At 51.5% G+C, this 27,721-nt stretch overlaps 2 protein-coding genes across 2 annotated transcripts in view; one reads left to right on the forward strand and one right to left on the reverse strand.

The window, feature by feature from the left end:
- Positions 1–27,721, forward strand: part of BET1L (Bet1 golgi vesicular membrane trafficking protein like) — a 355,770-nt gene that overhangs the window by 250,750 nt on the left and 77,299 nt on the right. The window lies entirely within an intron of this gene.
- On the reverse strand, positions 5,965–21,871 carry LOC144933744 (ETS-related transcription factor Elf-3-like). Its single transcript, XM_078858816.1, has 8 exons — positions 21,622–21,871; positions 18,997–19,127; positions 16,046–16,105; positions 15,030–15,152; positions 14,109–14,216; positions 12,125–12,217; positions 10,463–10,658; positions 5,965–6,099 (listed from the first exon to the last, which is right to left on the reverse strand). Exons 2-8 carry the CDS (start codon positions 19,124–19,126, stop codon positions 6,000–6,002), a joined length of 810 nt encoding a protein of 269 aa, XP_078714942.1. The 5' UTR covers position 19,127; positions 21,622–21,871; the 3' UTR covers positions 5,965–5,999.

Raw genomic sequence — 27,721 nt, forward strand, 5'->3', positions numbered from 1 at the left:
CTGCATGGTTCAGCTGTTTTATTTTGCTTTGTGTTTTGCTGATTGCTGGAAATAAGAGCGTCTGAATTTGAATGATCTTCCTTTGAATTTTGAAGTCCAGACTTGCGATGTCAGTCATTGTGGATATTCTTAGCAGGCGTGTGATGCATTTTGCACATGAATACAAATTGTATTGTACATTGAATGTAACACTTTTTGTTTAAGCAAATGTAAACATATTTGTTAAATCGACAAGAGGTCAACACTGTTTTGACAATGAAGGAAAATAAGCTTCGCAGTGATTTTAAACATACACAGGTTAAATACGCAAACGTAATAAAAGTAAGCGGCGCTTGGGCAGGACACGGCTAGAATGAATGATGGTCAATGGCCAATTATAATCGCGGTGTGAAAGCCAAGGAATGGAAAGAGGACATCAACCGAAGTAAAATCGGCCCGTGAAATCAGCTTGTGGCTGCATGTGCTGGGTGAATTATTCGTAGGATTTTGAGAGATGATGCAGGCAGGTGTGGAAGGCCTTCATCCTAGTTTCAAGTATTTATTTTCTTTAACCGGGTGAGAATTCAAGACACCAGGATATTCTCGGTTGCAAGTGACCTTGGGAATTAGTCTGCCATTTTCTACCCAATGTACAATCCCAGTTGAGTTACTTAGCAGTGTCGTTTTTTTTAGGCAAATTTGGACACTGACACACGATGGGCCTCCACTTGCGAATGACGTCAGTGGGTCGTTAATGTCCGCTGTGAAGCAGATTTGTGCGTGTAGTAGTAAGAATTATTCACGTAAGTTGCGATTCATTCAGGGATCTCGGTGCGACAGGCACGATGTTAGTAAGTGTAAATACTCCTCGTCACGCTTATTACCCCCGAAGTAAATTTTGAGGACGGCCGCTGTGTACGAACTGTGATCCTCTGGAAAATGCCCCCAGTGTTTCGTGTCTCCATGACACTGACTTTGGATTAACCATGGCTAATGGTGATGTTGAATGATATAACAAAACATTTAAAGTGAGTCATGCTGTCTTTCGACTTCTACCCAAAAACAGCAGTCAAGGTGAATTCCTCTAAATACGGCCCCTTATCAGTGAGAGGGACACGTGGTGGGTGAAGTCACAGGCCTGCGTGTTATTGAAGGTGAATGTTGTGGGTAATGTAGACGCTGCATCAAGGGAGGGAAACAAACTGCAATTGTCATCAGCCATGATCGGTCAACTGCTGGTTGAGGACCTCCCAAAATTCTCAATGTATATCCGAGCACGCATTTTCTCAATGGTGCTTTGTGCACCTTTCAGTGTTTGTTTTTCTTAATTTGTCTTATGATTATCGCTTTCAGGCTTAAAGAGGGATTGAAACTGTTTTGGCAATAATGGAGACATTTCCGTCGAAGGGAAAACGACTTTTGTCAGAGAGGAATATATTTCTACTCTCGCTCGTCGGCCTAAACTCACGGCAAGCAATGGAAACGACTAAATTGCTGGGTTTATTTTTTAACACCCAGCCTCCATAATCGTCGGACCCCAGCCGGCGAGATGAGTGAACGCGCTGAGAGTGCTGTTAATGATGTAGCGAAGCGCGCGCATGCTGTCACGTGCGTGACTTCCAAATTGTGTTTTGTGTTGGAGGTGATACAGAGGCAACACTCACGTGCGCCGTGTCACTGCTGTGAGTGGGGCGCCACGGTGGCTAGGAGATGTTAATCACCTCGCCTGGTATACAGGAGGTCGCGGGTTCAATCGCGACCCTAACGCTTGTTGTATATTTGGAGTTCGCGTGTTCTCACCGTGGTCGCGTGGATTGTTCTCCATGTCCCCCCGTTTTCCCCACCACGTTTAAGAAAATGCGTTTCAGAGTATTTGGCTGATATAAATGTCCACGCGATAAGCCACTTCGTTGAGCTATCATTTGTGGTCAGGTCGCTTTGGAAAAAGAGCTACATAGCTCAGTGGGCCTTACCTGGTAAAATAAAATTTAATAGTTTTAGTTTAGATGTACGACCTGTGCGAAATTCTATTAAAAAAACATCCAAAATTTGGTTGTAGTTCCTTCGACTAGTATTAACCCTCCCATTCCAAAAAAGCGTTTGCTTTTAGTAATTAATAATAGGGATATACATTTATAAAATAATAATAATTTACAGCCCGTAGGATGAAGTTCCTCCGAATGCTGTTGGACGTGGTTGTTGGTTTGTCCATACCTCAGCATGCTGTGTCAGTGTGGCTTAGTGAAGGCGGGTGAGCGGGGGGGAGGTTATTTGCGCAGTATGCAAAACGCTCCGTCGCTTTTTTCCGTGACTGAGAAAGGGTGTAACGTACCAAACTCTGTGTGTGTGTGTTCTCTTCTGTTACCAAGTTTTACTCTCGCAAGCGTGGAAATGATAGCGTTGGCCAATGTGAGTTGGATACCAAAGTTGTGGGCACTCATAGTAAAGGTGCAGGACTGCGATTTCTTCCAACTCGCTACTGCTGGCGAATGGGCACCCGCTCTATTTCGGCCGCTGCCTTTTGCAAGCTGGTCCACACGTCTCGGAAGATCTGGCAGTGGCCCACACTTTACGCCACCACACGTGGCCTGCGATTGACCTGTGGTGTCCCTGTATTATATACTGCTGGGCGGTTGTGTGTGTGTGGAGGGGGGAGCGGTTTCGAAACTTGCTCCGTCTTTATTTTATTTTCTACCTACGTGACTTTACCGAAAGAACCAAAGAGTATGGATTCCTGCAGTCACGAAAGCTTCAAATCAAGATGCTCGTCTAAGTTCATTTCCTTTAACATGCCACGCTATTTATTACCTTTACACTATAATTACCCCATTAACACTACTTCGGCTACCTTTGTTCTAAAAAAAAACGTATACAAACTCTTGCTGGTAACAGCTTCTCTTCACAAGGCAGCAGACATCGTGCTGTTCGCAGCAGACATCGCGGTCTATCGCGATTTTCACCTGAAGACGAACGCTTGTGTTGCGTTCGAAGCGTCGCCACTTATTTTATTTTATACCCACGTGACTTTACCAAAAGAACCAAAGACTATGGCTCCATCGTTTCGACTGCCGCGCCTATGGAATGGAACCGACGACCCCTCTGGTAGGGTCAAGCCCAGCACGCTGCTCACCGCTTAGTGACGGCCAAACACAACGTCGCGAAACGGGAGGGACAACGCATGCCACGCCAAGACCGTTACAAATTTCTTCTTTATTTCGTACAGGTTTAGGCATCGATACAAAACAAAAAAATTTGCCATTATAATACAGCCCAGTAGGCGAGAGGGGGGGGGGGGGAAATAACAAAAATATATACAAAGGTTAGCAGCGAACACTGCATTATTATAAGTAGCACAAATGCTTACTCTTTCATACACCGGTTTAATGTGCTCTCGTTTGGCGCTGGGTTCCCTGACCCCTGTCAACGTTTACGGGATGCACACGCACGCCAGCATTTACACATCGTTGGAGGGTCTCGAATGCTCGTATCTACACGTTGCCTCTCCACCATCCCTCCAGCGGCGATCGCCACGAGTGGGTCGCGAGTGCTTTGTGTTTGTGGCGTCGCTTTGAAAGATTAACACTATCAACTAATTTTGTTTTTCTTTTACCAGGTAAGGCTCATTGAGCTGACTAGCTTGTTTTCAGAAGCGAGCTGGCCACAAATGAAAGGCTCAATGAAGTGGCTTATGTGGAAATTTATAGCTGCCAAATACTCTCAACGCATGTTGATTCTAAATGTGTTGGGGAAACACTGGAGGACCCAGAGGTAAATCCATGCGACCACATGGAGAACACGCAAACTCCATATATACAGCAGGGGCCGGGGTCCGGATTGAACCCACAACCTCCTGCATACCAGGCGAGGTAGTAAACATCTCGCCACCATGGGACGTTACCTAAAGTTGCGGCCGAAACAAACACGTAAAACTGCACAAGTTAAGCGAAAGGCACTCTCACTAAGGTGCTCGTTGCAAGATTCAACTTAAATTACAAAGCTGCCTTCGGTGGCTTACGGATGAAGCGGTGGCACGGCGGTTAGCGCACCGCGCTCTCAGCTCTGCGACCCGAGTTCGATTGCTGGCCACGGCTAACAATCGTGACGAGTTTTATCGGAACCGGCCGCTGGGTTTTCGCACTTCGCTCAACCCGTACGGACGAGCATGGCGACGTAGCGTGGCGCAACGACGTGACAAGACCCACATGGCTATGGAGGAAGGCCTTTATCCAGCAGTGGATAGGCTAAGTGCTGTACATTACATGATAACAAACAAAAAAGGACACATAGGGGCTCATGGGCAAAGCTGGGGGGGGGGGGGTCGTTTCGTCACGGACGTTAAACGGCATTCCATTTCACTATTGGAACCTCATTTGCCAGTAAAAAATGATGGTGCATTGTCTTTGAGTTGTGCGCCTTTTGGCGTCATCTGGTCCAACACCATGTGAGACTAGGCTCTAAGGAAGCTGTCTCGGGTGTGGACCAATCAACTTCAAGGACAGTGCATACATTATCAGAGTTTTGTTTTTTGTTTGCATTATGACTGCAGGTATTGTGGTCTATGCAAACATGACTCCTTGTAAAAAAAGTGTCAGTTTTGTTGCCAGATAGAAGGGTAAAAAAAACAGTTATCGGCATTCCATTTCGTCGGTCAGTGGACTCTCCACAGGCCAACCCGCGTCCCCAGTGGCGTTTGCCTCTCGCTTCATGAACAAACTCAGCTAAGCTGCACGTCTACTTTGTTGGCATCGTTCAGCACCGCGTGTGTACACAGCGCGGCTGGAAGTCTGCGTCAGCATCGTGGCTCCACTCGAAACGGCGCTTTGCCGGAGTGATGGGGAGAAGCGCTCGGCTTTATAAAATTCACCGTGGAACAAATATATAAAACAAATTATAATTAAGTACTTGAGATTGGCTGGCTCCGAGGCCACGGAAAGAAAGCGAGTCTAACACGTAGGCTTTCGCGATCAATATTATTCGTAACAAAGTGTCAATATAAATGTGTCGTTAAACCCGCCACCACCCGAAACGCACCCAATTAGTAAGGTTTGTCACGTAAACAAAACGTGTCCATTCGTTAATCCCCAACACACTGCTTGTGTGGTGGCGGGTCTAACGGCACATTTATATTTACGCGATCTCGCCCAAAGAACCCTTTGTTATGGAAAACAACGCCGTTGCCACTTTCAGTTTGCACATTTAAAATAATGTTCTTTTATACCCAACCCGCGAAAAGGCAACATACAATAGAGGCAAAGTAAATGTATAAAATAGACTGACTACTGCTTTTGTCACCAACCTATGGCTTAAACTTCTCCAGAACACAGCAATCCCACCACCTCAACCTCCCCTCCCTTCCCCGATCCCACGTTTCTACACAGTGCAAACTGTCAACGTATTCACAAAAGGCACTGTCGCCAATATTGACACGGGAGCACATTTCCTTATTGAGTTAACATTTAAGGCGTATTTATATACAAAAAAAAATGTCAAGCAATATATTCTCGTTTAAAAAATAAAATCTCATCGCTTTAAAATGCCCCTGATTGTGTTCACTACATTGATTCTGTCTTGCAGAGATTATTGGAACGTTCATCCCGACTAGCTTGAATAACTCAAAGCAGTTCAGGGCCGATTAAAAAAAAACGTAAAATACATTATCGATACAAAAAAAAAACTAACAGTCACCCGCATGGGGTTTGAGGATTCCTGAGTGAGTGCATGGCTGATGCGTCGTCACATTTATAACCAGAGATGGGTATTTCCTTTTTCCCGTCGAGGAGCTCTGTCTCTTTGCTGTTGCTGTTGTTGTTGTTGCAAGACTCGAAACTTTCACAGGGCCAACGTCTTGCCACGAATTTCATCCCAGATCCCAGGATCTCGTGGGACCCCGGCTCAAAATTCAAAACCCTTTTTAACCGTAATGCTGCCCCCCCCCCGACCCCCACTTCTCCGACCACCCCCCCCCCCCTCTTGATGCCAGCGTGCCGTGCGCGGCACGTGTTGTGTAGGAGGGCGACCAATCACGCGCGCTCCTCCTGCCAGCCGCTCGAGTTGCGTCCGAACTTGTAGACGAGACGTCGCCCATCCACCCGGTCGAGAATCTCCTTCTTGTAGTAGTACCTGCGCAAGAGGCAGCACACGGAGCGGTCAGAGTCTCCTCCAGCACCCACCATCGCCAGCCAGTTCTTGTGATCTCAGAGAGGACGGGGGGGGGGGGTGCTATCGATTGACGCTCCGAATCTCTTCGGATAGCGGAGGGAGGCGCTGAACGGAAGTGCCTCGCCGCTCAGAAACCGTGGCAAGGTCGGAGTACCCCACGTGAAAGCGATGACCGCCTATCGTTACAGTTGTCAACATCATCATCATATTCATCATCATCATCATGTTTAATCTGGTGATGGAACTCGTGGATAAAAATTCCCACTGTCCCACGGTAAATGCAGGTCAAACGGCAAGTGCGGGATACGACCAATTGCAAACGATTAAAACGTGATTTCAACAAGATGCCATCATGAGGCCTCCTTTGCCAGTACCAAAGTATACTAATAGGGTTTCCCCCTTTTTTCTGGCGACAAAACTGAAACCTTTTGCAAGGAATCATGTTTACATTAACCACAATACTTGCAGTCAAAATGCAAACAAAAAACAACACTCTGATCATTTATGCATTGTCCTTGAAACTGATTGGTCCACACGAGAGACAGCTTTCCTTTGAGCCTAGTCTCATTCGGTGTTCGACCAGATGACGCCAAAAGGCGCACAGCTCAAAGACAACGCACCATCAGAGTAATGAGAGCTCGGGGCAAGCATCTACATCACGGGGCCTCCTTTGCCAGTACCAAAATATAATAATATTAGTCATCTGGTCGAACACCGAATGAGACTCGGCCCTAAGGAAAGCTGTCTCTGGTGTGGACCAATCAGTTTCAAGGACAATGCAAAAATTATCAGTGTGTTTTTGTTTGTTTGCATTTTGACTGCGAGTATTGTGGTTAATGTAAACATGATTCCTTGCGAAAGGTTTTGTCGCCAGAAAAAAGGGGAAACCCCCTGTTATTAAGAAAGATGCCGTTATCGTAAACGCCGTTCGTGTCTCTGCCGCGAAGAACGGACGATTTCAGGAAATGTCACCTCGATTATCTCACCCCCCCCCCAACTCGCCTCCGCCCCCTTCCTATTGAGGAATGCGTTGAATTTCTGCTCGGTGCATTGTACCCTGGCGTAGACGCGAATAAGCGCGCACTCTTATTGTCGAGCACGATGAGTAAGAGTGGAAGGCGGCTTCGTGTGCCGCGTGCAAAGTGCAGCAGGAGGTTTGCGTCGCTCGACGCCTGCGGTTTAATTCCGCCGCCTTATCTCGACGGCGCTGCCAATGCCACCGACGTTTGGGAGGGGGGAAGGAGGGGGGGGGGTTCCTGCGAGTGTGCGCGTGTGTGTGTGCGTGTGTGTGTGCGCGTGTGTGTGTGCACGTGTGTGCGCGTGTGTGTGTGCGCGTGTGTATGCGCGTGCGCGCGTGTGTGCGCGTGTGTGTGTGCGCGCGTGTGTGTGTGCGCGCGTGTGTGTGCGCGTGTGTGCGCGTGTGTGTGCGTGTGCACGTGTGTGTGTGTGCGCGTGTGTGTGTGCGTGCGCGCGTGTGTGCGCGTGTGTGTGCGTGTGTGTGCGTGTGCACGTGTGTGTGTGTGCGCGTGTGTGTGTGCGCGCGTGTGTGTGCGCGTGTGTGCGTGTGTGCGCGTGTGTGTGCGTGTGTGCGCGTGTGTGTGCGTGTGCGCGTGTGTGTGTGTGCGCGTGTGTGTGTGCTCGCATGTGTGTGCGAGGAGCGGTGGTGCGGCGGTTAGCACTACGCTACGCTATGAACCTGGCGACCCGGGTTCGATTCCCGCTCACGGCCAACACCGGTGACGATACATCTGAACCGGTCCTGGGCCTCCCCTAGGTCGACTCAGCCTCAAATGAGTACCTGGTGCGGTGTGTAAACATCGCCACTGGGGAGACAAAGGCGGTCGGGCGTGGTGCTGGCTACCCACCCCCTCGTGTACCGTTCCGGCCTTCATAGGTGCTCGCTAACAGCACTTGCCCCTACAGTCTGTTAAGGCTACACGGGGGATCTTTATCTTTGTGCGTGTGCGCATGTGTGCGCGCGCGAGAGAGAGGGCATGCGTATCTCTGCCTGCAGGACTCGCTCGTGCCCTGCCCTCTCCCACCACAACCAACCCAGCAACACCCGCACAACGACCCCCCCCCACACACCGTGGCTCAAGCTATTTTATGTTTGGGGGGTGTTTTTTCCCCCCCCCACTATCAAGCAGGGTCGGCTTTCGCCGAGTTCGCGACGTGGCCACCCACGCGTTCACACTCCTCGACCATCGCAGTTGTAGAAGCGCGCTTTGTCGATTTAAATTATTATTGTGGGGTTTTCCGTCACCTCAAACTTTACGCTGCAAGGTTTCACGCAGTCCCGACGGAAAGGTTTTGAGTCGGAGAAATAATGAACTTTTGATCGGTGCGATGCTCAATAATCTACTTGTGGAAAGCTGTCGTTGTTTAGCTCGAAACAATCTTTCGCTTGTGAAGTCTGCTGAAATGTTCTTTCTCCAAGAGCCACTACACAGTCAGTGAATCATGCCTTCTTGGATCTGATAAAGGGCCATTGCCTGAAACGTCACACTCATTTACTTGTCCGTCTGTTATAGCGTGGTGCTAATGGCGAACATGATAACTTCTTAAATCTCCGCTTGTGCGTGGCTGACTTCAATTTCTCTAACACTTTATTTCACTTGGTCACGCTTTGTTTAACTTCATTTACGCCTCGAGTTTTACGAGTTAGGGTCCCCTGTTGGTTGAAAGCCTTCCTACGCTGCTGGGCCTGCCATGGCGGTTGTTTGACCATACTTCACCCCAACTGGTCAGTGTGGGTTGGTGAAGGTGAGGTGGGCAGAGGGGGAGCGGCCCTGGATCGTTTCGTTTATCGCTCGCCGCTGATTGCTATCCGTGACCGGAAATGGAACTCGGCTCAGCGGATTCACTGCGCTCCACTGCAGCTTAATAAAAATAAAAGCAAACGCCCCACAAATAATACTCGCTGCTAAAGTAAAAAAAAGTTAACAGCTGTGCAGTAAAGGCGGCTTTGATGCCTCCTGAGCCTCTTTGTTCACACTCAGGCCCATGAAACCATTCACGAATGGGACTATAAAGATGGGTTATGTGGCCACCGCTTCCCCCGCCCGGCCTTTAGCAGCGTTTGGTAAACGCCCTCGCGCTTTTGAAGCCTTTCGAGGTCGCGCGTCGTGTCATCCCGTGTTGTAAAAGGCCAGCGGTATGAAAGGGGGACAAACGCACACGAACAAAAATTGCATTTTCGCTGTCACGGAAGGCGAGCCACAAATATTGTGGGCTGAGCGACGCTTGGGCGGAAAAACGGCGATAGTGGCACAATAGGTGAAAGGGCAGTTCTGAAAGAGATGCCGGAGTTGATAAATGACAACAATAATAATGGTGATGATGACGATGAAGCTAAATCACGGTGGCCGAGCACAGGAACCCCCGTTGCGCAAAAGGCCAAGAAGCCAGTGAACAGGCAGTGGGGGTCAGAGGATGAGACTTTGGTAATGGAAACCGAAACGGTTCATTCACAGGTGGCGAGAAGGTGAAACAAAAAAAGTTGGGAACACGACCGTCGAGGGGCCAAGAGGGACATGTTGAAGGAGTCGTGCCCGTGGAAGTTGTAACCGGCCGGCGACGTGCGGGATTATTCGCGTTACTCTGGAGCTGCGGCGACGGGTCGGAGGATGTTGCAGAGAGAGGACTCGGAGAGAACTATGCCCTGGCATGGGGAGAATGACGGAACCTCGAGCACCGCCACCGCTGAGATACAAAGAACCGGGGTCATACCACGGGAAGTAAGAGGAATGTTTCGCAGTGACGGAAGAGGGAGTGAACCGCTTGGAGACGCATTCTATTGGGTGCCGTACTATTACTCCGCTGACTTGGAATGCCTCCTTGGTGAGACAGATTTCCCAGGAGGGCCTCCTTTAAACAACAACAACAACGACGACATATTCTTGGTTCTTTCGGTAAAGTCACGTAGAAGGGAAATAATAATTATTATTTTATTCTTCTTGGTTCTTTCGGTAAAGTCACGTAGAATGGAAATAATAAAATGTTTTATTTTTATTATTTTATTATTTCCATTCTACGTGACTTTACCGAAAGAACCAAGAAGATGAATCCCTGCAGTCACGAAAGCTTTAAATCGAAATTATTGTATTATTTCCCTTCTACGTGACTTTACCGAAAGAACCAAGAATATGAATCCCTGCAGTCACGAAAGCTTTAAATCGAAATTATTGTATTATTTCCCTTCTATGTGACTTTACCGAAAGAACCAAGAATATGAATCCCTGCAGTCACGAAAGCTTTAAAACAACAACGACGACGACGTCAACAAGAGAAACGAGGACGATCGCGACGGGCAGACGCTCCTCACCTCATGGCGCGGCTCAGTTTCTCGTAGGTCATCGACGAGTTGTTCTTTTTCTTGCCCCAGAGGCGGGCGACCGCGTCGGACTTGACGAAGCGGAAGACGCCCTGCCGCCTGTCCTCCCACTTGAGGAGGCCCGGGTTCTGCTCGGGCTGCAGGAGGAGGTCGCGGATGAACTCCCAGAGGTGGTTTCCCCTGGAGCCTGCGGGGACATGGGCCGGAGTCGTCACGGCGACGTCACGGAGTCGTCACGGCAACGTCACGGAGTCGTCACGGCGACGTCACAAAGCCGCCGCGTCGCGTCTCGGATCGCGGTGGCGAGTTCTGGCGTTCACTGTCTTTGTCTTTGTCTGTGTGTGTGTGAGTGAGTACCTGGCACCGTGTGTAAACATCGCCGCTGGGGGAGATAAAAGCGGTCGGGCGTGGTGCTGGAACACTCACCCCCTCGTGTGCCACAGTGCCGGCCTTCATAGGTGCTCGCTAACAGCACTTGCCCCAACGGTCTCTTAAGGCTATACGGGGAGGGCGAGGGGGTCTTTGTCTATTTACTATTTTTATTTTACCAGGTGAGGTTCACTGAGCTATGTAGCTCTTTTTCAGAAGCGACCTGGCCACAAATATACCTCAATGAAGTGGCTTATCACGCGGAAATTCACAGCTGCCAAATACTCTAAAATGGATGCTCCTGAATGCGGTGGGAAAAACCGGAGGACCCGGAGAAAAATCCACGCAACCACGGGGAGAACAAGCAAACGGCAAATATACAGCAGGCGTAAAGGTTCGGAATCGAACCCACGACCTCTTGTATACCAGGCAAGGTCGTTGACATCTCACCACCGTGGCGCTTCGACAAAGTAAACATGGCAGCGTGAAATTAACTCTCAAGATCCTGCTGAATCATTCCGAGGAGCAGTCTATTGCGTTCCATGGGACATGAGATAAACAAACTTTTGTTTTTATTACCCAAAGTTAAACCCGGCGACAGAGTGAGCGGCTCGTAATCAAAAGGATGTGAGCGCTGATCGTGGTTGGCGGTTGTCTCAGTCCTTCATCCCTTTGGGGGTCGATAAAATAAGTTCCACTTTGTGGCGAAGTCAACATTTGCTCAGTGGATGGGACGCCCTTCAACCAGGGGGAATGCGGCGACCTCAAGCGCTGAACCAGGTACAAGTGCTGTCCCATGCTCACCGGGTGGCCGTTGGTGAAGGGCTTCTTGGCTCTAAGGGGCCTTTACCCGAAGTAAAACGACTTGACCGACTGAATTGAGCGGAAGACCAGCCGACGCTTTCGTGACGATTTAAATAACGAACGTCGCGACTGTGGCGAGCAGAGTCTATTCCTCTATATTTGCATTTAACATTCCGGGTTGAATAAAGGGAACTGAATGATTTTTTCTGGTATTACCACTTGGACACGTTGCATCGACCCTGCTTGCCAGTTCCATGTGGGGCTTAATAATAACATTTGTATTTAACTTTGGTTTAAAACAAAAAAAAACTTCCTTGTACAATTGTGCTTGCTGGCAAAAACGCTGTACTGCGAGGCGAAATACCGATGCCCAGATAAGAAAAACTAAAGAATCAGCGGAATAAGATACGTATTCAGTTCCCTTTGTGCTCTTTCGTTGAAAACATTGTTATTTTTTTTTGGGAGTCGTCGAATCCTCACCGTGCTTTTTCGTCGTCTGCAGGCTGTTGGCGCTGCGTGGGCGGCCAGGCCTGCCGGCCTTCCTCCTGGCAGCCGCGAAAACGTCGTCGGTGTCTGCGGCGCAACAAAACGGGCAGTTGGGAGTCAACATCGTCGCACAATAGAGCGGCACTCCGCTTCCCATGCTCCTGCATAGTTCCTTTTTTTTAAGCCTCAATTGTTCAGACATAAATGAAACCCGGGGCGGCCGTGCCACCTGGGTCACGCACGGACCTTTTCTGTGGACAAATCTCACGAGAAAATCGGCCACTTGCTCGCAGAGCCCGCGCGAAGATAAACCGCCGCTGCAATTGTTGTGGCCGCTCCGATTGTGAGCGGTCGTCAAACGCGGGCCCGTGTGGCTTGCGTTTGGTTTCTGGAAGCCCAGGGGGTGAAGATGCGCGTTGTCGTTCATGGGCGACTACTTGACGACAAGGCGCGGGATTCGCTTGGTCGCCGCAGCTTTGGGGCGGGTGACGCGGATCAGAATCGACGTGGATGGCGCTCTAATCGGATTGGCCAAGGTGACGACCCTTCATGGTCAAAGTGACCATTCAAACCAAAGTGACTGTTTAATTCAAAGTGACCGTTCAAGCTAAAGTGATTGCCGCTCAATTGAGCAATCAGTGCGGTGCTCACCTCCTGTTTACAGCCCTGAGATATTGATGGAAGTTGCACATTCCTATGACGGGGCGAGGCTATCCATAAGACAAGGATTGTTTGCATGCTACACAAAGCGGTGCTAGTTTTATGTCACCCTGGAGGGCTGATTGGCTGAGTAACTCCCCCCCCCTCCTCCCCCCCAATCAGGATTTAAACTCACAAACTTCAGATTGCTCTTCCACTGAGCCATTTGGGTGTCACACTGAGTGGTGTGGGAATGGTTGGGCGGTGTTTGGTAGTCGTGTGATGATTTGCCATCTGCCCGAGTGATCTGACAACGTGTCACGATTCGGGGTGAGGATTCCACACAGGCGGATATTATTCTTGTTGTTGTTGTTGTGGTTGTCTCGTTTGTGTCATCTCTATCGTGTGTTATGTTTCTACCGTTTGTCGTTATCATTCAATCGACCCGCAACGGAAAGTCTTTACTTACGATCCTCGGAAAAATATAAATACTTATGTTACGTTGAACTTCTTTCACACCGTACGTAGCCAACCGTGCTAATTGGAGGTGTGGGGGGAAGGGCAGCAAACTAAACACAAAAAGTAGTTGTATAGAAATTAGTTTTTTTTTTTCAATCGATATTTAAAAGTGCGTAGCTCCAGTGGCGTCCTAATATCGGAAGGAAGAGTGTTCCAGACGGCCGCAGAAGCGCACCTGCAAGTGCAATGCGGTCATTCGCTCAGCGGCTTTTGGCCGGAGTTCGCATGATGATTGTGCTTGAGAATGAATGTTGAATGTGTGAGCGGATCATTGTTGAAATGGTGTGTGTGTCTGAGCAGCACCAGGGTGAGCTCCATCACAAGGATTCTCTGTTTGTGTGTGACGTGCTTGGTGTTTCGGAGTTCGGAGTCCAACGAAAACGTTTCAATGTCCCCAGCATTAAGTTCAAATTTATTTTGTTGAACCAGGGCGAGAACTCATTGTGCAAGGGTGACCCGGCTCACCAAAGCAACAAAAACAATCAAGTAAAAGTACGGCCATGAAGCGAAATACAAATCAGTACCCAAAAAAAACGAATAGAAAGCAGACAACAACCGTGCCTACAGGAGATTGACTCTATCGCGAGAAGGGCCGAGCTGATGGGCTTTGCGCGAGGTAATGCCGTAGCTATCGAGTGTGCAGGCGGTGCAACCGCACCGGGGGCCCCACGGGCTGCAGGGTGCCCGTACAGGCGACGGAACGCGAACATAAGGGAACGGGTAGCAACCATTTAACTCCCTACGCCCAGAGCACCGTGACGCGGGGACGGGGTTGGGGGTCACGATGAGCGGCGGTTGTAGACCGCTCACGACGACGCACCTGTCTGCGGGGGCGACGGCGTGCTGCTGTGAAGCTCCAGGTGGTCGTAGTCCGAGTCGCTGTCCGTGTAAGGCGTCATCACGGGGAAGAGACCCCGGTCCACGGTGACTGCGGCGGCAACGCGGAGAGAGCAGCGGGGCGGCAGCATCTCGGTTAGTGGTCAGGTCGCGGAGAGGGCGAGCGCTTCAACGCAACTCGCCTGCTCGCCCCCCCTCCCTTCCCGTCCACCTCGCCCCGTGAATGCGAATGACCGCGAGCAAATCTCTAGCCGCGTCCCGGCGCGGGTCGTCACGCCGCCGCCTCGACGTGCACGGATCTCTCCCTCGCTCGGGTCGCGCTGCCGCCGCCGCCGCGCGACGCTTCCGATGTGCTTTCGGGTTGTTGCCGCACGCTGGTCCGACGGTTTTCTCCACGAGCCGAGAGCTGACTCGGGGATTGAGCCGGAGGAGCTCCTTTCACACGCCGCGTGCAGTTTGGCGTCGTCACAGACCGGGGGATTTGGAAGAGGCAAAAGGCGCAGCCCTGCGATTGCTCACCCACCCCGCTGCGGGCAGAAGGGCCTCCACTCGAGGCGGCTCTAGAAGGCCCTCCCGTGGAGGGTATTTGGCCTACTCTTCCACGCCGGCCAGACGTTTTGGAAGCGGTGGGAGTCGCCGTCTACGCCGCTGGCTGGATGGACGGGGCGGCAGCGTGGGGGGGGGTTTTAAGAGGCTTGCGCCGTCGTTTCAACCGCCCCGTCGGGAGCTACCGACCTCTGGGTTGCAAAATCGAGCGCGGACAAACGGACGGACAACGGCGGCGGCGTCATCTGAATCTCGGACAGGGTTCACACTGCCTGCCGATACCTAAACAGAGCGTGTGATTGAATAATAAGAAGAAGAAAAATGAGAATACAAGTGGCTGGGGTAGTGCCTCTGGTACCTGGACTGTGCATGGTGTATCCCGGGTCAACGTTGTCCTCTGAACCCGGGGTGGGGCTCGGCGACTCCGACACGTAGCCGATGTCCGCCATCTCCACCATGTCCCCCATGAGCAGGTGCCAGCCTGGCGGAATTGCCAAAGAGAGCACGTTTAAAGTCGCCGTCCAAATTATATTTGTCGCCTCTCCCGTCTCGTCGGTGTTACGGGAGTTGTTGACGGTCTGAGCCAATCGTGATGCGCGGCGAACGTGGAACGCCGGGTCGACACCGTGAGCCGAAACTTTGGCCCAATATTCCCAACGTTAGCCCGATGTTCCGCGTTTACTGGGTACCCGCCGCTACTTGATGGAGCTGGGACCTGGTGGGGCATTGCTTATGGGAAAGGCCAAAAGGTTAGAAGTTGCCCACCATCGATGGTTAAGGGTAAAAATGTCATGCGCATCCTGGGCGGACGCGGTTACGTGTGGTGGGTCGCATCAATGGACCAATTGCCCGTCAATCACGACGGTTTGTCATGGAACGCCGCCTGAACTGGTTGGGCCACGTGTGCCGCACGGCGGCGGAGAGAAGAAGGGCACGGCGAGGCCTTCGTCCACAGCCCGTTTGTCAATCCACTACTGGATGAGGGGGGCCTTCACGCGAGTCCCAGGAAATGGCGAACGGCCGACGACAACCGCCGATGAGCTGGAAGCAAACAGCGGGGAGGGAAGGACTTCTGCTGATGGTACGAGACCGCGACAGGGCGGAGGCGTTGTGTAGTTACTGTTTCTGGTGCAGAAGTGGCTGTTGGTGGTGGTGGTTGTTGTTGTTAGATATGTTTTAAAAATGAACATTCAAATCGACCACGAAGCACGTCACAATTTGGTTGACATCGCGAATCGATGAGGAATCCCATAATCGCCCGTCGAGCCGAGATCCCCGCGTCACGGCGCGATTCGGTGATTCGAGAGACGTGATCGTGAAACGTGGACGGTGATGGGGGTGGGTGGTGCGAGAGCGTCAGGGAGGGACACTTACTGTCGGTGTCGCTCGACGACGGCAGGGGTTCAAGCAGGTCGTCTGACGCCATCACCGGCCCTGTCGAGAACAAGTGTGTCAGCCACGTCACGTGACCCGCTCTTTGCAGCGATACACATTTCCACGTTGTCGGCTTTCAACCGGACGCACAGCTCACGGCGACATTGGAACCACGCACTCCTTTAAAACCTTTTTGCTCATCTTGGTTCTTTCAGTAAAGTCATGTAGAAGGGAAGTAATAAAATAATAAAAATTAAACGTAATAAAATAATTCTCACGACGTTTCGGCCACAACGCAAGCAGCCGTCGAAATGTAACCTTTTTGTTATTTCACTGCCAGTCGAGGTGGCCCTCCCCGTGCTACGCTGGTCATGGAGGTTCGCTTGACCATACTTCACCACGCCGGCTCGTGTGGTTGGGTTGGCGAAGGGCGTGGGAGGGGAGGACAGGGGGCGGGTGAGCGGGATGTAGCGTATGGCCGCTTCAGATAGCACTCGCCACCGATGCGTGAACTCCGGCCGGGATATGGAACTCAGCATTGCGGTGTCCGTGGGGAGCGAGTGAGCGAATTAACAACGCACAAGCGGTGTCAAATGTCTCCCAGGATGCGCGAGTAGGCTGGCAGTGGGACGTATTGATGTCAATCTACATCTTTTGGACTTTGCATTTCTGAGATATCAGTTCCACTAACAGCGGCGAGGACGATGACACACTGCTGAAGTAAGCGTGGTGTCGATATTCCCACAGGCACAACTCCGCGCTTTCCCAAGCCGCCGATCAAAGAGAGCTCGTGCGTGAGCCGAAATGTTCAAGTTCGCAGCAGGACCCCCCAAAACTGGTTATGCAAATGGTCCCCTCCGGTTTTAAACTTTTTTTTTCTTTTTCTGGAAACGAGTTTAGTTCCTCTTCGTTTTTGAGCGTTTGCACCCCCCCCCATCACCACCACCGCCGCCACCGTGGTTAAGGGTGTGTGGGGGAGGGGGAGTTGGGGCTAAGTGGGTGCGTGGGTGGAGGGGCTGGGGTTGGGGGGGTGCAGGATGAGTGGCTCTGCCGTGCGTGTGAACCCAGAGTCGGTGGGCAGCCACGGGAAGCCACGGCGGCCGCAGGAGGCGTGCGCGCGGCGTTATCGCGAGCGACAGCCGGCTGAGTCGCTACTACGACTGCTGCTGCTGCTGCACCACCAACGCCCGTATGGGGTGGGAGGTGGAAAGGCGGGCGAGGTGGGGGGGGTAACCTCAAATTTACTGCCCTTTCGTTATTATTATTACATTGTTTTACAAATGTAGGTCGTGCACTTGTACAATTTGGCGAGGTTTTCGGTAAATGTGCGCTCTTGGGATTGTCATCATCTTCGCCCCCTTCTAAATCATCGCCGTTTATGGTTATCGCTTACAAATCGTGATCGCCTCGGTTCCATAATCGTGAGCCTGCTCCGGTTTAGAAAGAAAAAAATACTTTCAACGGTAACCTCCCAGTCACTCGCTCGCTCGCTCGCTCTTGCCAATGAGACTCCGTGTGTCGCTGGTCACCTCGTTAGACACAAAATAAAATCATAATCTACTTCGAAAACTTGAAGTTGCTCATTAAAAGTTGCTGGACCGTACCTTTGCGTGGCCACTGAGATATTGAGGTTACCATACTCTGGTGTGTACGCACGTGAATGCTCTTAAATAATGGAATACAAAAAAAATTCCCGTATGAAAATGCACGTTCAAGTGTTTCATTGTACACGTTTAGATGATTCGGCGTATTTGGCCGCTATAAATTTCCCCACGTGACAAGCCGCTTCGTTGAGCTACCATTTGTGGCCAGGTCACTTCTGAAAAATAAGCTAATAGCTGAGTGGGCTTTACCTGGCAGAAATAGTTTAGCTTTATTTGCCTATATATCTTTTAAAGTGACTTGTTTACCTTCCCTCTACTTTGTTGTTGTTGTAACTTTCTGACCCGCCCGACTGGACAACTGTGAAAAAGAGCTTTATAGCTCATCGGATTCCTTCAGTGTAAATACATCTTCTGATTCTGACTGTACAATACAAGCACTGAACCAGCGGAATAATCAAAAGATAGACCTACCGCTGCCATTCCAGGTCAATATCCACTCCACCACGTGCTCCACCATGCCAGTGTTTCTCAACTCCAATCCTCACAACTCCCACCAAGCCTTTCCATTCATTTGCAACTTACGCCCACCAACACACGGCACACACCTCGATGGTGGTGATCGTGAAAGGCTGTAACCACAGAGTGGGTTCAAGCTTAAAGGTGGACGTTTGTGAGGGCTGGAGTTGAGAGACACGGTATCCAGACTCACCGCCACGCGCTCAGCAACGATCAATGATGATGTGATGTGACATGCATGGAGAGATATGCCAGTGGGTGCCGCGATGCTCACAGTGGTAGCAGTGAAGGTGGCAGTGGACCAGCATTGGTGGACAATGCTGGGGTGGTGGTGGTGGTGTGGTTGTGGTGGCTGACGCTGACAGGCAGCCGAGATGATGTGCCCGTGAAGGGTGCGCTGGAGTGGCGTGGTGGGTTATGGTCGAGGCTGGGAGGTAGGGATGTGCCAAAGTGGCTGCGTGGTCTTGTTTATGTGCTGGGAATCAGTGGCGGTGTTGGTGTAGCAGTGGTGGCGTGGCAGGTCGTGGCGACGGTGGGGAGGTCGTGGTGGTGGTGTGATGGTGGTGGTGTGGCGGTAGTAGTGGTTCCGGCGGCGGCGATGTGATGGTGGTGGTGTGGCGGTAGTAGTGGTGGTGGTGTGGCTGTAGTAGTGGTGGTGGTGGTAGCGGTGGTGGCGGAAGTGGCGGTGGTGTGATGGCGGTGGTGTGGTGGTGGTAGTGGTTTAGCAGTGGTGGTGTGACGATGGTAGTGTTGGTGGTGGTGTGGCGGTAGTGGCGGTAGTGGCAGTAGTTGAGGCTGGAAGGCAGCGGTGTGCCATGAGCTGCCGCTTACCCATTTGCTCTATGAAAGCTGCGGGCGTCAGATGCTGGTACATGCTTTCTCCGCTATCCAGGAGAGTCTGCGGCACTTCGGGGTATATGTCTTTGGTCCACTGATTCCACATCTTGATGCACTGGTCCATGCTGCACACGCCGAGACACGCGCACATCCATTTAGCAAATCGGCGGGCACACATTCGATTCAATACGGTGTGTGTGTGTGTGTCTGTGTGTGTGTCTGTGTGTGTGTGTCTGTGTGTGTGTGTCTGTGTGTGTGTGCCCGTGTAGCGGTTAGCGCTACGCTGCGCTACGGACCTGGCGACCCGGGTTCGATTCCCGCGCACGGCCAACACCGGCGACGATTATCTGAACCGGTCCTGGGCCTCCCCTAGGTCGACTCAGCCTCAAATGAGTATCTGGTGCGGTGTGTAAACATTGCCACTAGGGAGACAAAGGCGGCCGGGCGTGGTGTTGGCCACCCACCCCCTCGTGTGCCGTGCCGGCCTTCATAGGTGCTCGCAAACAGCACTTGCCCCAAGAGTCTGTTAAGGCTATACGGGGATATATATTTTTCTCTCTCTTTGTGTGACTGTGTACATGTGCAACCCTTTTGCCAATCCACTGCTGGATGAGGGGCCCTCCCCATGCCGTGCGCGTCGCGGGGGTTATATGACCGTCCTTCACCGCGCCTGGTCAGCGCGGGTTTGGAACACGGCAGTGTAGTACAACAATTTAACACGCAGTCGGCGTTCGCGACCAATATCATCCATAATACCGGGTTGTTGTTTTTTTGGGGGGGGGGTTAGATCGCGTAAATATATAAATGTGTCGTTAAACCCGCCACCACCCGACGGCAGCCAATTTGTCAGGGTTGTCACGTAAACAGAACGTGCCAAGTGCAGCCCAACAAGATGTGTATTTTTTTTTGGCCACAACCGCCCTCTGCTCCCCACAATGCAGTCACCTGCCGCAGCCTATAGCACCTGTTCTATGCCTGGTTGGTAGGGGTGGTGGTGGTAGTCGTCGTCGATCCAAGCACTGTCCGAGCTCACCCCCCCCCCCGCCCCCCGCTTAGCTTTTTGAGATCTGACAAGATCGTTTGCATTCCTACCAACTCACACGGGGCGTGTTGCTCCCTGTCGGCGGCCCTGAGTTGGTGTGGAGTTCTCACGTTTCTGTGGCGGTGGATGCGTGCGTGCGTGCGTTCACGTGCGCTCGCTAACAGCACTTGCCCCAACAGTCCGTGAAGGCTATACGGGGGATCTGTGTCTTTGTGTGTGTGGAACGGTAGTTCAGAGGTTAGCGCGCCTGGCTATGAACCCGACGACCCGGGTGACGATTATCTGAACCGGTCATCGACCTCCCCTAGGTCGACTCAGCCTCAAATGAGTACCTGGTGCGATGTGTAAACATCGCCACTGGGGAGAGAAAGGCGACCGGGCGTGGTGCTGGTCACCCACCCCCTCGTGTACCGTGCCGACCTTTCATAGGTGCTCGCTAACAGCACTTGCCTCGACACAGTCTGTTACACACTTTATCCTCTGCATGTGATGCAGGATGATTGTCCAAAAATCGTGGCGACAACGTGCCAAGTTGCACGTCGTGAAATTAAATAAAGTTCACAAAGTTTTGCGGGCAACGCTGAACGACGATAATAGTGATACATTACAACGGCGCTGTGGTAATCACGACGACATTGTAAGATTAAACCATAGTAGAGTTTTTTTTTGGGGGGGTTAGATCGCATACATGTGAATGCGTCGCTAAACCCGTCACCACCGGACACAGCCGATTAGTAAGGGGTTTGTCACGTAAACAGAACGTGGCCAATTCATTACTAGTACAGCACTACACGGGTGTGTTGGAGAGCAAATCCACAATATTTACACTCTATGGTAAAATAAATACCATAATTATTGTTTGTATTACGCATAAACATCCTATTAAAAATAAGTAAACATAAATGTGTTTTTTGCTCTGACATCGCATGTCTGAAATGTACACCATACATTCTCTATACCTACAGATGCATTTCTGGCACGTGTGTATTGTGAATTATCCAACATAATCATTACGACGACGATAATGACAACACTTACAATTCATGTGTAGTGATCTACGTTTGACCAAGACTATTCATGATACTGCAGTGGTGAGTGCAGCGTCCGAGAATCTGGGCACCCTGAATTCTATTCCTTCCCCATGGCCGATCAGAGGGTGAAGGATATTTTGATGCGATTACTATCACCGACCAGCGAGGTGAAGTATGGTCAAACAATTCCCACGAGGGACAACAGGTGGGGGAGAACTTCACTCGGCGGTGGATTGACCATGGGCTGAAAATCATCATTATTGTTGTTAAGATTGCATTATTGTTAAGATTTTATTTTTGTTAATATCAAATTATTATTAAGATTATATTAGTGTAAAGATTGTATTATTGTTAAGATTGCATTATTGTTATAAGATTGCATTATTGTTAAGATTGCATTATTGTTATAAGATTACATTATTGTTAATATTGCATTATTGTTAAAATTGCATTATTGTTAAGATTGCATTATTGTTAAGATTGTATGATTGTAGCCGTATCATTGCCGCTGTGTACAATGCGCTCACTCGCAGGCGCGGCACGTACCTGCTTGGGTTGACTCCTCGCTCAGCACAGGTGATGCCCAACACCGGTGATGTCCAACGCAGGTGATGTCCAGGTGTGCTCAGCACCAAACATCAGACGGTAGTAGCAGAGGTGGCAGTCGGGGTGGGTGGGGAGCGGACCACGAGAAAATCGCCTCCCTTGGGGTTTTTTTTTAGTTTTTCGCCGGACAGGTGACCTCAGCGTGTTACCTACTCGCTGTCTGACGATTCACTCGTCAATATTGAAACTGTCGATTGCTCGGCTGCCCCTGAGAGGTATGAGTCTTACGTGTCTTGGCGCGCGCGTGTGCCAGTTGTAATATACGGGTCTTCGCCCCGCCCCAAGCAATGCATGCCCCCCCCACGCCGCCACCCACCGGCACACTTTAGTGCTGCTTCGCTCACGAACACAGAGGAGGGGGAAATCCCCTCTCTGCCCGGCGGGTCAATGGGATTGGTCCTCCGTCACGTTCGCCCAATGTGTGGGCTGCCGTGGCCCAGCTCCATAATTTGCATAGCGATGTCACCGCCGTACAGGTGAGTTCCGCCTCCCCCACCCCCTATCCCCCCCTGCCCCTCCTCTAGTCCCCCACTCACCCACCCACCCACCCCACCCTTCCATCATCGGCACGCCCACTGCCATTGGCTTCAGGTAAGCCAGGTGCGGGAATCGACGTCATTGACGGGAAAGTCGGCACGCTGTCACGTCAACACCACCCACCGCCCACACAGCGCCCACCACCACCAACCAATTAGACTTTCGTGTCTGCGAGACTCTGACCCCCAGCTCGACAAGCTGCCCTGAGACCACCCTCCCCTCGCCCCCCCAAACACACAAGGAGTGAACAACTTGAGAAAGCAAAAGGGTTGCAATTGCTCGTTGTTGTGTGTTTTTTTGGCCGATTACCAGAATGCTGGCGATCTTGGCAGCTAAGGGAGGGTTAAAGTCTGAACAGGGCTTCTCTGATGGGCCACCGGAAATGCAGAGTGAGGCTGCTAGAGGCTGCGGGGCCGATGTGTTGGACAGCGGAGGGCGGTGAAGTAAAATCCATGGTGCGGTGAAGTGAAATCCATGGTGCGGTGAAGTGAAATCCATGGTGCGGTGAAGTGAAATCCATGGTGCGGTGAAGTGAAATCCATGGTGCGGTGAAGTTAAATCCATGGTGCGGTGAAGTGAAATCCATGGTGCGGTGAAGTAAAATCCATGGTGCGGTGAAGTGAAATCCATGGTGCGGTGAAGTGAAATCCATGGTGCGGTGAAGTTAAATCCATGGTGCGGTGAAGTGAAATCCATGGTGCGGTGAAGTGAAATCCATGGTGCGGTGAAGTTAAATCCATGGTGCGGTGAAGTGAAATCCATGGTGCGGTGAAGTGAAATCCATGGTGCGGTGAAGTGAAATCCATGGTGCGGTGAAGTGAAATCCATGGTGCGGTGAAGTGAAATCCATGGTGCGGTGAAGTTAAATCCATGGTGCGGTGAAGTGAAATCCATGGTGCGGTGAAGTGAAATCCATGGTGCGGTGAAGTGAAATCCATGGTGCGGTGAAGTGAAATCCATGGTGCGGTGAAGTGAAATCCATGGTGCGGTGAAGTGAAATCCATGGTTGTGCTCCGTTCTATGCTCCCCCGTTTTGTTTCCTCCCCAATGCACCTTCACCAACCAGCGCGGTGAAGTATGGTCAAAGTAACAGTGGGCGACCAGCAGTGACGTGGGGAGGCCCTCATCCAGCAGTGGATTGACAAAGTGTCGTGTGTACGTACACACGGCTTGAGTGCTATGGGTATGCACAGTACAGCGGTATTCATCGTGCAGTGTTTATTTAGGGTTAGAGCAGGTGAAGGGGATGATACTACGATGACATTGATGATAAGGAATTAACGGGTAAACAGGGGAGTGTCTAGATTTTAACAGTGCACACACGATATGCGCATTGCGTGTGCCAAAGCTCTCGGCCTTATCGCGACCAGCAGTGACGGTAACAACAAATCGTGAATTTGTGGCCAATGTTGTCATAGGTCCATTTTTTTTTATTTCAATTGCAGTGGCCTGGCGAAAAGTGCCTGGCCCATCATCCTGACAAATGCCTGGCCCATCGTCCAAGTGTCTGCATAAGAATTCCATGAAATAACAGCAGCCTATGCTGATGGTCCAATTGCTTGAAACGCCACGGTTGTTTAATCTGGACAAATAAGATGCTGGAAATGAGTTTTGTTGGAAAACGTTGCTGCCGAGGAGGGCCCACAGGGGCTATCAGATTATTAATAAATAGGTTGATCATTTGAGTACCTGGTGCGGTGTACCTGTAACACACATATATATACCTACTATCATCACCCAGGAATGTCTGTCCTTAACGCTCGTGACGTCACTCCACATCGACCAGCCCCCCTCATTAATATTCATGAACAGGTTCCGTCCTCCACATGGACCAGCCCCTCTCATTAATAATCATGAGAAGGTGACGTCACTCCACATGGAGCACCCTTCCCCCTCATTAATAATCATGAGCAGGTGACGTCCTCCAAATGAACCCCCCCACCCGCCATTCATAATAATTAGCGGGTGACGTCACTCCACATGGGAGAGGGGGGGGGCGAGGCGCCTCCTCCCCCCCTCCTCGGCGTCAACTCACAACCCTCACTACAAAGGCAGAACCCTCACGTCATTACGCGATCTCCGTCACGCTGTTGAGACATCAAAGTAAAAAGGACGTCATGATGAACAAGGGATTATAACCTTTACATTAAATAGGTCTGTGTCACCGCGCCCTTACAAATTGCACACGCAGTGATGCAATGAATATCAGGTCGCGCTCTGCTTTTCGCTTGCAAGTTTCAGATTTACTGCAATACACTCGTCCTTGGACGGGCAAAAGGCGAGTTCCATCATACATCCTAAACCCCACCTCCCAGTGATCCCACAACTTAACCTTCCAGACTCAACCCTTCCCAATCACCCATCACGTTGAGAACAATTCCTGTTGTGGTGTCGGCTCGAGGCTTGCAATCGAGCCCCAAGGGAGTATCTGTGCCTGATTGGCTGTCGCCCACAGTGGGATAATAAACACCTGTGGGGTTATGGGTTATGTGGGGGCGGGGGGGGGGGGCAGAGTGATGGCAAACCCAGAGACGCTGGAGGATGTAGTGGACTTGCCTTTGAGCCCAATGCGACCTTCATCACCCACCCGCTGCCATGCACGCAGTGATGTAGCGTGGCCGGCACGTAGGACTGGGGGAAAGTGTGAGAATCGGGCCCCTTGGACAATTCTCTCCCCTCTCCGTAGCCCGGTGCCATGGCTGGGATTGCCAATTCTCATTGAGCAAAACAACGGCACGCGGTGAACGCCGCCTCCCAGCGATCCCACGTTGTTTTGGGAATGAAGTGTAAAATTGCATTGTCTCGATTTGCAACTTTGACTGCACAACGAAAGTGCAAAAAGTAAAAAAAAAAAGGAGACGTCGAAACGTCCTGCGACGTCTTGCCGCGACCTCGAAACGCGATCGCTTCTGGGCAAAACCAGGAGGAGAGGCGTCGACCGCCCGGCCCTGGCTGAGCTCACGGTCACTCGAGTTCGCGAGCCCCCGGCGCGTCCGGCTCGATGTTTCTTTATTGGCTCGAGGGAACCGTTGTGGGGAGTGGGCCCCCCTTTCGTGTGCGGACAACAACAACAACAACTGTCACCTTGCGCGCTTGAGAGACGCTGTCCCACCCCGGGGTCGCGATCGCTTGGTTCACAGGTCACCCAGACGGACGCCAGCGTATGTACGTTGAACTTTTTTTGCACCGTACGTAGTCAAACGTGGTGGTATGTTGGACTTCTTTTGCACCATACGTAGCCAGCCGTACTCGTGTATGTATGTTGAACTTCGTTTGCACCGTACGTAGCCAAACGTGCAAGTGTAAATATGGTTAACTTCTTTCGCACCATACGTAGCCAACCGTGTTAATCGGAGGTGGTTCAGTAGCTGGACTATCTTCCCATTCCTCTCTCTCTAAGCTGTGGCTTTAAGAATTAGGTTTGTTACATGAAGAAACATTCAGGTGACATGTTAGAGGCAAATGCAGTCTTAGGCGTGCATGTAAATCGTGAAATTTCACAAGCTTTTGCTGGTTATTAATAATCATAATAATCCGGTAAACATGGAACGTTGGTTGGGTCAACGTTGGATCAACCTCATGCTAACCACATGCCAACCACATGCCAACGTTGACCCAACGTTGGTCCAACCACATGCCAACCACATGCCAACGCTGGCATGTTTTATGGAAAGCCCCGTTGTGCGCGGAGTGGTCATTGTGGCCACGATATGCAGCCTGAGATGGCATAGCGGCCACAGGAAAATAAGTATCACGTGGAAAGGCAGTGTGGCAAGTGGGTTTCCAAACGGCTACCCGTGCGGTGGTGGTGTTACCCCCTTGCGCACGTCGGGTTTCTCCTGGCGTCCCGGGGTTTTCCTCGTGTACGAAGCTAAAATACCTCTGCTCCAGGAATTGTCCAAACCCTGAGCAGGCATCACAAAAACATGAAAATAAATAACCATGACTCCACAATCGTACTGGCGAAGTAATACAAAAAAAAACCCTCCGTCGTATTGTTTAAGATTTATGGCGAGACTGAAACTCGGAGGTCACCTCGCACGGAATGCTGACATCGAAGAAAAAACCCAAACATCTCCAGCCCCAGGGGCCGCCTGGGGAACACGCGTGTTCGAAGATCGCGACCTCCGATTAGAAAACCGCACTCGCGTTTTTTGCCGAGCGGTTCGTGACCTCCAAACCCCCCGTGCCGCACAGATCCGAGACGTTGACTCCGGCGCAGAAGACACCGCGGGCGCGCTGGAGAAGAGAGGCGACGTCGACGGCGGCCTGCGTGAGATCTTTCGAATCCCGTCGGTCGGAAGGAGATGGACGCACCGACGTGAGCGCGTCCTCTCGGGGTTTTTGGTCGAGGCAAATGCCACGGGCATCGAGGGCCAAATGCTTCATCCGACGTCAGCGTCGACTCGACCGGCCACGTCGCCCGGATGTCCGACTCCGCAGACTCTCGGAGCAAACGTTTAATTCCGCCAGCTCGCTCAAGGCGTCCGCGCGCTCAGCGGGAGGGCGGAGGAAGCGCTGCAAGTACATCGACACCAACTGGTGGGAGACTCGCCCCCCCCCCCCCCCCCCGGTCTGCTGCTGCAATGATGACAATTCATGAATTCGTCGCAGGCAAAGCCAGCGAAGGACCGCTGCGCCCAACGTGTGTACGGTCTTTTTTCTGCAATATTTTGCTGTCTTTTCTTGGATTTTCTGTTTGCACTTAGTCACATATTCTCTTTAAGATGTTTTTTGTTCATGTTTTTGTTTTTTGTTTGTTGCGGTTGCACCCGATTCAAGAGCCGAATGGCTCACAGGGCTATACCTAATAAATTAAATTGAACTTGAACCTCTCGTGACGACGGCGTTTCGCGTAAACTGCTCTTGCTGCCGTACACCGGCGTCTCGATCGATTTGTTTGATCATGGGGGGGGGGGGGGGTGAGGGCGAGCACGTGGGTGGCGTCATTCCTTTGAGGGTCGCGGTCCCCGCTTCGAACGTCGACCGCCGAGCGAAGCGCGTCGGGACGCGGCGACACCCGCTGCCGTCTTTCTCGGACGAAGCTCTCCATCGCTACGGGGACCGGTCGCGGGCGCAACGGTGACACTCATTGTTGTTATCGTGACGATGGGGATACGACGGAGGGCAGGGCGAGAGTTGCAGAGACGGCAGCGTGGTCGCGGGGCCGAACGAGCGACCCGGGGCCAGCCGTCCCGCTCGCAACAACAACAACAAACAACAAACAACAACAACAAAAAAACGACCACGCGGCGCCCGAGCTGCTGCGACGTCTGTTGATCCCGGATCGTCGGCCACATCGGCCACGGGCAAGACGCGGGCGGAAGATGAAGATGATGGTCCTCGACTTCCGAGGGATTTGCCGAGGAGATGGAAGCCCAGCGGTGGCCAAGCGGCGTCTCCCGGGCACCACGCGCGGCTCTTTAACCCACCGCGCGCGGCTCTATCGAAGGGGCGTAACGTAGTCCGTACACTCGCGGTCGTAGCAAAGAGATAATGAATG

Source organism: Lampetra fluviatilis, chromosome 8, assembly GCF_964198595.1.
Source record: "Lampetra fluviatilis chromosome 8, kcLamFluv1.1, whole genome shotgun sequence".
NCBI classification, from domain to species: Eukaryota; Metazoa; Chordata; class Hyperoartia; order Petromyzontiformes; family Petromyzontidae; genus Lampetra; species Lampetra fluviatilis.

Bases quoted from the DNA above. Each gene is read 5' to 3' on its own strand.
- LOC144933744 (XM_078858816.1), bottom strand. From the start codon at position 19,126: ATGGACCAGTGCATCAAGATGTGGAATCAGTGGACCAAAGACATATAC. The intron at 16,106-18,996 runs GTAAGCGGCAGC...TGTTCTCGACAG, and splicing joins AGCTTTCATAGAGCAAATGG to GGCCGGTGATGGCGTCAGAC. The intron at 6,100-10,462 runs GTGAGGAGCGTC...CCTCTTGCGCAG, and splicing joins AAACTGAGCCGCGCCATGAG to GTACTACTACAAGAAGGAGA.